The sequence below is a fragment of the Parasteatoda tepidariorum genome, chromosome 7, assembly GCF_982258835.1.
Source record: "Parasteatoda tepidariorum strain Cologne lab strain chromosome 7, Ptep-v5.0, whole genome shotgun sequence".
Classification (NCBI taxonomy): domain Eukaryota; kingdom Metazoa; phylum Arthropoda; class Arachnida; order Araneae; family Theridiidae; genus Parasteatoda; species Parasteatoda tepidariorum.
Genome location: NC_141761.1, coordinates 85,048,687 through 85,060,700, shown reverse-complemented (window position 1 = coordinate 85,060,700; position 12,014 = coordinate 85,048,687). Strand labels below are relative to the sequence as shown.

At 32.5% G+C, this 12,014-nt stretch overlaps 1 protein-coding gene across 1 annotated transcript in view; it reads left to right on the top strand.

Annotated features, from left to right (window-relative positions):
• The window catches only part of LOC107441683 (cytochrome P450 3A25), a 49,400-nt gene that overhangs the window by 37,017 nt on the left and 369 nt on the right, over positions 1-12,014 (top strand). The window contains exon 13 of the mRNA XM_087168168.1: positions 9,271-9,433. Within this exon, the coding sequence (XP_087024294.1) occupies positions 9,271-9,433 (163 nt within the window). The remainder of the gene's footprint in view (positions 1-9,270; positions 9,434-12,014) is intronic.

Sequence of the window (12,014 nt, the reverse complement as noted above, 5' to 3'; positions counted from 1 at the left end):
GTTAAATGCAGCTACAATTCCTGATCGTTACCCAGTCCCGCACATTCAAGACTGTATGCAAGTCTTAGAGGGAAAAATTATTTTTTCAACTGTTGATCTTGAGCGGGCGTACCACCAAGTACCCGTTAATCCAGCTGATGTTCCAAAAACTGCAGTTATAACGCCTTTCGGACTATTTGAGTTTCCAGTCATGACTTTCGGCTTATGCAATACCGCTCAAACGTTCCAACGCTTCATGAATCAGGTGTTAATCGGCCTGGACTTTTGTGTACCTTATTTTGATGACGTCTTAATCGCTTCCTCTTCAGAACAAGAACACTTATACCATTTGAGAACTATTTTTGAACGGTTTCAGAGTTACGGAGTCAGTCTCAGTCCTTCCAAATGCGTTTTCGGCCAACAAAAAGTATCCTTTCTTGGCCATGAAATTTCCGCTGATGGCGTTCGACCCCTTTCAGATAGAGTCACCGCTATCCGCGATATGCCTGAATCATCTACAGTAAAGGACTTAAGAAAATTTCTTGCCATGCTCAATTTTTACCGACGTTTCCTACCTCATGCCGCAACCATACAAGCACCTCTAAATTCTTTTTTGATTGGAAGCAAGAAAAATGACAAACGTGTTATAACCTGGACCACAGAATCACGCGATGCGTTCCAAAAATGTAAAAATGATTTAATTTCGGCAACAAATTTGCAATATCCTTCAGCATCTAAACCATTATCACTCTACGTTGACGCATCGACAACAGGTATAGGAGCGGTTTTACAACAGAAAGATCAAAAAGCATGGAGACCACTTTCATACTTTTCTAAAAAACTTTCACCAGCTCGAACCAGATACAGCACTTACGATCGCGAATTATTAAGAATTTATGAAGCTGTAAAGCATTTTCAAAATATGCTGGAAGGACGCGTTTTTATGATCTTCACTGATCACAAACCATTAGCCGATGCTTTTCAACAGCGTTTGGATAAAGCCTCCCCTCGTCAAATGAGACACCTAGACTTCATAAGCCAATTTTCAACAGATATCCGTTATGTGGAGGGTTCACAAAATATCGTAGCAGATACCTTGTCTCGTATCAAAGAATTAGCCATTCCTTCGCCAATTGACTTTGCTGCCCTTGCGGATGAACAATATCAGGACACAGAACTACAAACCCTCTTGAAAAACAAAACTACCAACAATCTCAACTTGCAGCCTATGCAGCTAACACCTGGAAAATCACTTTATTGTGATGTTCAGGATTCAAGAATTCGACCATATGTTTCCCCTGGGTTTCAGCATGCCATTTTTAGTCAATTACATCGTCTTTCACACCCTGGCCACAAGGCTTCAAGGAAACTTATACAACAACGTTTTGTGTGGCCTAGTATGCAAAAAGACATAGCGAGCTGGACACGTTCATGCTTGGAGGGCCAAAAATCTGAAATTGTCAGACACACCACCAGCCCACTTATAACTTTTAATTTGCCATCATCTCGGTTCAATCACGTGCATCTCGACTTGGTCGGACCATTGAAGCTTTCTAATGCATATTCATATCTTCTTACTTGCATTGATCGGTTTACTCGCTGGCCTGAAGCCGTTCCTTTAGTAGATATTTCAGCTAGTACTGTTGCAAATGCATTTTACTCCGTTTGGATTTCTCGATTTGGAGTTCCGGAACAGATTTCTACTGACCAAGAGCGTCAGTTCGAATCCCAACTCTTCACGTAGCTAGCTAAGTATTTGGGAACTTACAAAGTAAGAACCAGTCCTTACCATCCAAGTTCCAATGGAATTGTCGAGAGATTTCATCGCTCTTTAAAACAATCAATTCGACTGAGGTGTTACCTACCGTACTTCTAGGTCTTCGATCAGCGTTGAAAGAAGATCTGAATGCCTCTTCTGCCGAACTAGTATATGATACTGCTGTCCGTTTATCGGGAGATTTCGTACATTCAGTCAATCCACCTAACTGCAATGATCCTTTTACATTCGTGCATGAACTTAGAAACTGCATGTCGACCAGTTCCTACCATACGACCAGTTCCTACCAGCGCTCATTGCAAACAAACTGTCTTCGTGCACAAAGAACTTAGAAACTCATCTCATGTTTTTCTCAGATGTGATGCTCCAAAACCTTCTCTTGCACCAAAATTTTCAGGACCACATCAAGTACTAGCTCGAAACGAAAAAACATTCAAGATTTTCGTAAACGAAAAAGAAGTTAATGTTAATATCGACCGCCTAAAACCGGCATTCATCTGGAAACCTGAAGCGACTGTAACACATGCGTCATCAACATCATCTGAAACCACGACGTCCGACTTAGCAAATGCTACGACAACAACACGCTCGGGACGTCGAGTGCGCTTCAATCCGAAATATTTGTAAGAAAGGAATCGTTAGCACTGGAGGGGGAGTACTGTGGTGACCTGCCTACTACAACTCAACGCTGCCAGTCTCGTATCCCATAGCAACGAGGAACACGAAAAAAAAGAAAACTAATGTTTTCTTTCTGCTGTTTGATAATTCTCCTGTTTTTAAGATGTACGTTATTGTTATTATTCAAAGCTGTTAATACATTATATTTTATAATAAGAAGCGAGTCTACTTATTTCTCACAAAAAGTATTCCTCCTCACTATTCGTTGTTCGATAACCAGTTTTGAAAGATTTGATTGAACAAATGAACTTAATTTGTCGATATCAAAATGAATTTGTCGTAGAAAATTACGATTGAAAAGACTGTTTGCACATCGATTAAGAGTTAGTCTTAGTTGCAACAGTGTTTTATTGAAGATTGTTAAACATATGTCCTCGATTGAAATTAAAGCCTCATTATATACGTCTGGAGAGAATTGAATGTGTGGATTTTGTTTTGTTGCGCGTAAGCGATGTAGTATGTCTTCACTCATGTTGTCTTTGTATTCTTCCCAAAGATCTTTTGAATTGTATGGAAAGCACATAGTTAATATTATTGAAAATAACGTGCGTATTTGCTGTGGTCGAGCAGTATTAGATGCATCAGCCTTTGAAGCGTCCCAGTGTGCGTCGTTCTCAGGAAGATTTAATTTTTAGCAAGCTTCAGGATAAATGGCACATGCTTCATTGTTTACTATTCTTAATTCTTGAAACGATGTCTGTCCTGGCACGTTGAATAATAGCAATCGTAAGTAAAAGCATTCTGTATTGTTAGGGTGGATGGTGTAGAGACGACTTAATGCATCAGTTGAATATAAATTGGGATGAACTTCAACTGCTTTACCTTGCTTTCGACGTTAAAAATGTTTCGCCGAAACACTTCATATGTAGTATGTTGGCACCTCACAGTAAATAAGCGTCTTTGCAAATGCGTCATCCGTGCACAATGAGAAAAATGCCGCTAACGTTGTTTGAGGTGGCGACAATGCTCATGAACTGACATTTCTGTCGTAAGTAAACTAGCTGTCCATTTTCAAGGTGTACTGACAAATGAAGAACTGTTGGATGTCGTTCATGAATTGGAAATGATAAAATGAGCCAGACTGCTTCATTACTACTAGTGTAGCTTCCCAGCTGATATTGATTGATTTCATCGATTGTTAAAGTAGCATTTTCCTATCCAAAAACTGCCATATAGCTTCCTTTATTTACATATTTACAAATGTATTTGATCGCTTTCACAGAAATTGGAATTTTTGACATTGATGTGTGTTTCGTACGCTTTCGAGAGCTACGGTGAATACGGTACAATCCAACGATTATCGACTTCATCATCGTTGTTCCGGATAATCGAGTTGTTTTAAAATAATGGATCTTCGCCATCTTCTTTTGATCGTCATCGATAAAGCGAATACACGTCATTGCCAGTGATAGTCTCAGCAGTTCATTATCTTGGATATCGCTTGGAGCATTTTCCATCAGACATGCAAGGTGAAGTGCTGTTGAGTGAGCCACACGGACCATGAATCATATTTTAGATAATTACCTGAAATAAGTCTGGATCAATGGTGACATCAGGTATTTCTGCTGATATAATCTGATCAATTTGGCATGGTGTGATTTTTCAATAAGCCAAATCAGAATGTGTGCATGTGGCAATCCTCTTTTTTTGCAATTCAATAGAATACATCCAACACCGTGTCTCTCCAAAAACATGACGGTTCACAATGAAATCAAGCAAAGATTTTAATTTTCGTTTGTGCGTGCAGTAATATCATGACAATCTGATGATGATTGTCCTGGTAACAAAAGCTCTTTAATTTCAACTCAAGCGGGATTGCATGTAAATGTAATAAATAAATCTGGGCACCAATATGCGCGAACATATGCATCCTGCGAGTATTGATATATGTGCCTTGAACTCCCTGTAAATGCAGCCTGCAGTATAATCCTTTTCCCTACATCATTAGGATTATCGTTACCACCATTAATTATTGCATCCCGTAAATTGTTGTTGTAGTTCCTTTACGTCTCACTAGAGCTGCACATTGGGCCATTGGAGACGGTCTGGGAAACATCCATGAGGATGAACCGAAGACATGCCATCACAATTTTAATCCTCTGTAGAGGGGATGCACCCCCGCTTCGGTAGCCCGACGACCTGCACACGAAGTTGAGCACTTTACGGCTGCACAGTTTAACGAGGACCAATACCGAACATCCTCGGTCCCTACGCAGACTGATCCAAGTGGTCACCCACCCGCACACTGACAGCAGCCAGTGATGCTTGACTTCGGCATCCCGTGAATGAATGTATTCTTCTGAACGTAATTTGGTTTGATTTAATTTAATATACAGCAGGCGTTGGGTTTTAATTTTTGCATTCATATCGACAATGTATTGATGAAATAATTGTCGACATTTTAAAATATGATTATCACCGTTTTGGAGAGTCATTAATCTATACGCATAATAATTCATTGCACTTACTTTCTTATTGGTTTCCTCGCCTGTTTGTGGATTTCTCAATTTTATGTTAAAAATGGTATTCATCGTCTCCTTGCCAAAATAAAATAGGATATTCCAATGCATCATAGGATTGTTTCTGAGACTCTTTAAACCATTTCTGCGATGAAGAATTATATCCCGGGAAGTAAATTCTTCGCCAACTTTAACAATAGCCACCTAATCCAATGTTGGTGCATTGTATTTTCCTTTGTGGTGGCCAGCAGATGTTTTGTCAGCACTAAAAACAACTTTGTAATTATCGGATGGCATTTTGTCAAGGGCAGCTCTGAACTGCCTAAATAACTGATTACGTTGATCGATACATTTTTGTAATGTGGCAACAATTTCTTGTTTAGTGCCATTGTTTAACTGACAACGTTGATTGACTTGATCATTTGTGTTACCTATGAAATAAATCATAAATCTGTAGTAAAATTAATATATATATATATATATATATATATATATATATATATATATATATAGCATTCAGGTTTTAAATACACTAAAAACTTTAAAAAATGTAGATTCAATTCACTGTTTTGATTTCGAAAACCTTTATACTTCCCTTCCAACTAATAAAATTCATGATGACCTTCTTCAAATTCATAGCATGTTTAATCTCAGTGATATTATTAATGAAGATAACTGGAACTTTCTAGTACATATTAACCTTAACAACAATTATATTCTTTTCAATGACCACCTTTTTCAACAAATTAATGGTATTCCCATGGGAAATAATTTCAGTACTAACATCTGCAATATTTTTCTTTTTCTACAAGAATATAGATTTGTAAAATCACATGTTAATCTTCCAATTGATTCTCTCTTTCTCAGATTCATTGATGATCTATTAGTTATTAATTTTAATGATTTCGATATTCTAGCAAAACATATTTATCCAAATGAATTAATTCTTAATAAAACAAATAATAGTAATTCTTCAGCAAATTTTTTAGATTTGACTCTTAATATTAATGCAGATAAAAATATTACATTTAAACTTTTTGACAAAAGAAATGAATTTAAATTTCCAGTTAAAAAATGCATAGATTTCAACTCTAACTTAGCCAATAAGGTTTTTTCTAATATTATTGCCAATCAAATTCATAGATTTTACAGGAATAATTCTAACTATAACGAGTTTTTATTAGATACTGATATATATAAAAACGATTTAATTAATAGCCATTTTCCTAGTTCATTTCTTAATTTCTATTTTAAAAAAATCTTAAAAAACTTGGTACATTAATTTTTAATTTTTATTTAATTTTTCTGTTTTAAGAATAAGCTCTGATTTTTTCAAGGTAGGAACTAACTATGATAAACTATTCCTAAAGCCACTGGACGGAATAGTTTGGATGTATGACCTTTTATACTGGATTAGTTAAATATTTTTTAGTTACTTTTTAATATTTGTAGCCTCTTAAAATTAATTTAATTTTAATTGTCCAGTATAATAAACAGTTTATTTATTTATTTATTTATTTATTTAATTATTTTTATTTTTGTATAAGTGGAATGGGCTCTGGTTCGTAAAGAACCACCCCAAATGAATGCAGGTGATACGTGTATACTTTAAAATTATGTAAGGTTGTATGAATGAAGAATAAAACCTATAAACGGTTTTCTATTCCTGTATGCAGGCTCTGATTTTTAAATAAGTCACCCTATGAAAGATGGATATGTGTATTCTGTAAAATTATGTTAGATTTTTTGAATGAAGGATGAGTCTATAAACGGCTTTCTATCCTGACAGACTGACTTTTAAATTAATTTCCCTATTAATGATTTTTTTTTTTTTTTTTTTTTTTTTTTTTTTTTTTTTTTTTAGACTGCTAATTTATTCAATACGTTAAACATTTTTATTTTTATTTCAATTTTATTACCTTTTTACTAATTGTTTCTCATAGATGGCAGCACTAATATTTTACCTAAACATTTTTTCTTCTTCTTCGATCAAATGTTTTTTCAAATTTATTATATTCGATTCAAGCTATAAGCAATATTTTACATCTTCGCGATTTTTGTTAACTGTTTTATTATTGTACTTTTAAACCTAAACCGCGTTTTAATTCACGCCGGTAAGTTTGATTTCCTTTTACATTTTTCTTTTATTTCATGATTTTTTACAACATTAGGTTTTTGCGATATCGACACATATAAAGAATAATTTTTATCTTAGGATAATTATTCTTTATTCAGAAATATCGCATTATTTATGGCAATTAGATGTGTCTTGACAACGACTATTTGCCTTTACCATTCTTGTTTCTCTACCATTTAGTTTTTTATTTTATTTTATTCATGTTTTTCATGTTAATTTGTGTATATATATATATATATATATATATATATATATATATATATATATATATATATATATATATATATATATATATATATATATATATATATATATATATATATATATATATATATGTATATATATATATATATATATATATATATATATATATATATATATATATATATATATATATATATTAATTCTGTTCGTTGAGACATTTTGAAAGCAAGAATTTTCCCATCGGGTTTTCACCATGGAAATGTTAATGCTCGCTTGAAATAGACATTTTTCTTTTTCAAAACTCATACACAAAAAATAATCTATTTTTTTAATTGCAAAATTTAATGATATAAATAATATTTGAAAAGATAAAATATTATTTATGTTAAAGTGACCTCTGCCTCTCCGGTTAAACGGTCCCTGTTGTTAAAGAAAACATTTTTCTGCACTTTTTTCTTTAATTTAATGAAGGTACTAACTAATAGTGAGACTCAATTTTAATCACTTGAAGACCTAATCTTAAATATGCAAATTAATTCTAACTTATGAATTCAGTCAGACACTGAAATGTACTTTCTTTGAATATTCATACCTTACATCGAATAGATTTGGGTTCTTGATCTCCCAAAGTATGAATGAGAGTCTCAATCTAATGAATTGTTTTAACAGGAGAGAGGTTTGAAAGTTTGAGCCTTTTAATATTAATCTTTCTTTTTGCATATTTCATCACATCTCTGAAAATAAGGAAGTGGGTTAAAAAAATTCTTGCATTCAATTATAAAACTTGTTTATCCACGGCAATCTCATGCAAAATAATAATTTTTTTTCCTATTTAGTTATTATATTTTAGTGTTTAAACTACTGAAAATAGAAAAAAAATTGTCATAAGGTATACAAAATTTTTACACCAAATTAATCTAGGTAATCTTAGGTAATAAAATGTAAAATTTGAAGAGAATCGGTCAAATAATTCCAAAAAAATGAAAGTTAAAAAAAACACATTCTATTGATTTCTTACTTATACTATTTCGATGATATTTTGCAGATCAGTTTAAGGATCCAAATTTGTCATAATAGGTAGGTTTATGCAGAGAAAAAAAAAAGTTTTTGTGTCTGATTTCGTAACTTAAAATATCGTAAGCACAAATTAATTTGCATATTCAAGATTAGGCCTTCAAACCATTAAGATTGAGTCCTAGTATGTGAATATACGATCAGTAAGTTAAAAATTATGAACATTTTTTTTGGTTTACTGTAATATCTAATTGAATGAATGTGGAGCTATGAAAAGGTAAGTATGTTTTTAATACATTGTTTCATATGTAACAATATCGCTTCTCCGAATAGTGCCTAGAACTGTAATAAAATAAGACATCTTCTTATAAAAAGATATTTTCTAAATTCATATTCAATTCAATTTTGGAGGATATTTACTAAATTCATGTCCAAGAGGTCGTGGGTTTGATCCCCACCGGCCGAAGACTCGCTGCATAGTAAATGGTGACCGATGCACGCTAAATCTGTCGAGTCACAAAGTCCTCCATGTTCCCATAGCAAATCATGCTTCTGGGGGTACTGATCCAGGATTTTCCTTGTCTTCTGGATTAGTTCAAAATTACAAGGCTACGGAGTAGGGTAGACGGATCATGGGTTAGAGTCCCCTTGCCATCAGCATAACAGCGGGAGGTTTTTGTGGTTTTCCTCTCCGTGACGCAAATGATAGTTAGTTCCATCAAAAAGTTCTCCTCGAAGACAAATTTCTTTCAATACTTGATCCGGGAATTCCTTTGTCTTCTGGATTAGGTTCAAAATTACAAGGTTATGGAGTTGAGCATTAGTAATCCTAAACCGAAAATCGGGTCGGCTGTTCAACAACGGATATGAAACAAAATAAAATTCATAAACTTTTTAAATTTCCTTCAGTCGATCCGAACCAACAATTTGCGAATCTGGACTATCCCTTTTGTTGGACTAAACCCTTCCATTGTAATTGTGCTTATTAAGCTTTTATTTTAGATTTCATAATTTCATTTCAGATTTTCAGACGAAGAGGTAGCAAAACGAGATCCCAACGTATATCTTCCGTTTGGGCATGGACCCAGAAACTGCGTCGGAATGAGATTTTCACATTTAAGTTCCAAAGTGTGTCTGGTGTACATAATTAGCAGTTTTATTATTAAGTCATGCTCCCAAACCAAAGTAAGCTTAAACTTTAATTTCTTATGATTGTTATATTTTCGTTTTATTTACTGTAAAATTGAGATGTATGAATTTTATGTAAAGTGTAAAATGCTGTGACTCATTTGCAGCTAGTAACACCATAAACCTTTTTTAAGAACTGATGGGTTTCGTTATAACAAGTGGCAAGCAGCAAAATCTGTGGGCCATGTTGCTACAGGCTGAACTATATACTAGCAACTGGAACATATTTAATATAAGAAGAAAATAATTAAATAAGTTTTATCCGAAATCACAACTCAACCTATTTCATAACATCTCTGGAACTAATGAAGTGGGTTAAAAGCGTTCTTGCATACAATTATAAAACTTATTTATTCAAGGCAATATCCAGCAAAATAATACTTTTTTTTCCACATTTATTTATTGTATTTTATTATTTAAATTACTGAAGGTGGAAAAAAAATCGTTTCAAGGTATACAAATTCTTACATCAAATTAATCGCCGTTATAAAGTCTGAAAATATTAAAAAATAATTGGCTAGCAAAAGCATTAATGATGGTAAAAATATTAAAAAAATAACGGGCTAGCAAAAGCACGAATAAAATAAACTAAACACATAAAGAGATAAATAAAATAAAAAAGCAAGCGATAAAATTAGAATAAAATTTTTTAGAACAACAGAGTTGTTGGTTTTTAAGAGATTAGTTTTTTTTTGGAATTTGAGTTTTCTTATAACCTGTTATGGGTTTTTCATATTTGTTACTGTTTGTGTTTGTGAATAATAGTTTTTTTTGTTGTAAAAAAAAAACAGAATTGTTATTTATATAGTTCATGATACGTTGCACCGTCAACTAAATAACTACAGCTATCCTTCGATCTAAATTATTCGATTGAAGACGGTGCGTCATAAATAACTAAAAGTGCCTGCTACAGTTAAGGCATTATGGACAGTGCAAACTTCAATAAAGTAAACGAAAGCATAAAATTTAACTTCAGATAAGAAGTGATTAATGAAATTAATTCATAAATTATAAAAATAAGCTTTGTTTGAAAATTAGCAACTTCTGACCAAAAGTTTGATTGATTGCTATAAATTCGTTTAAGTCTAGTAATGTAAATAATAATGCCTTTTAGCGCTTTAACACTAAACATACCAACATTTAATCTATACCTATTTCTACCATAGTTGGTCAATTAACCGGACTATATGTTTCTTGATTGAATGTATGAAATATGAATGTTATGAAGGAAATAAACTAAAAAACTTTATTATAATTAAACATAATTGTATATTGTCCATTTTTATGCATTACAAACACAAAGAATAAGAATTTTTAAATTCATTGCTCAAAGCATTTTTAACATTTACTGGGTGTTTCCATTGTACACTTTCCACAAACATATTTCCTCTAATCATTATTATTTCGATAATTCTTATAATTATTCTTATAATTATAAGAATATATAAGAATTGGGTATACTATAGCCTACGTCACAGGTTGTGTTATTCCTACTAAATTTAACCCATGAACGGCATTTTCTGCGAGCCTAACTTCAAACCACAAATAAACAAACGAAGTGTTTGATCGTTTAAATAGCTGCTCCCCAGATTTTATTGCATTATAAAGAAAAGTAATTGATATTCGATTTTTGATTAATAATTGATTTATGTGGATAGTGGCATTTACGTGGATAGTGGCATAGAATTTAGCATTGCGTCATGGTAAATGTTATTCCTACTAAGTGGAAGTAGTTGTATTTTTTTTATATTATACCCAATTATGAGAATTATAATTGTTATAATTAATATTATTTCCTCTAAGAACTTGTGCTGTCTTGATTGTTTCGACATTTTTCTGGGTAAAAACTAACAGTTAATTAGAAATGAATTAAAGCTATCAAAACAAAATATAAACTACTTACTAAAACATTTAGTTTCTGTCACTTTTTCTTACTAAAAAATGATAAATCTAAAATTTTAGATACTTTCTTGAAATTTGAATTCTCAGTTATTCTGATAGAACTAACTACGCAACAGTTTTTTTTTCTTCAGAAATGTGCAAATAATCGAATGCAATACGCATTGCATAGTAATTTCAGATCCGATAACCTTATAAAGCAATAAATTGTTCTCTCGGTCAAATGATCGGTTGTATTAGAAAAAGGTATATGAGAAGTATTATTCGAAATTAACGAAATACAAAAAAATAATAATAATGGCATATTAACTGTATATAATTGTTTGAAAAAGTCATGAAGTCAAATGTGCATACCATAACGGTCAATTGACCGATTATGGTATGTTTAGTGTTAATACTGATGCATTTTGTAGGCATTAAAAAAATTTGCGGTACTTATTATTTCCATCAGTTGTTTTTGTTTGGGTGCTACTGTATTTTAAAACAGTTTAGGTGCAGTTTAATGGGTTTAAATGCTTTAGTGCTTAAATACTCTGATTTTATATTTGCCTGTTAGCGCCTGCTCAATAAACACTTCAGGAGTTTAAATTATTTCTATAATCAACTTAAAATATAATTATTTAATGCATCTGTTCTTCAAGGCGAATTAACATGTATATTTTAATGTACTTTATGCTTT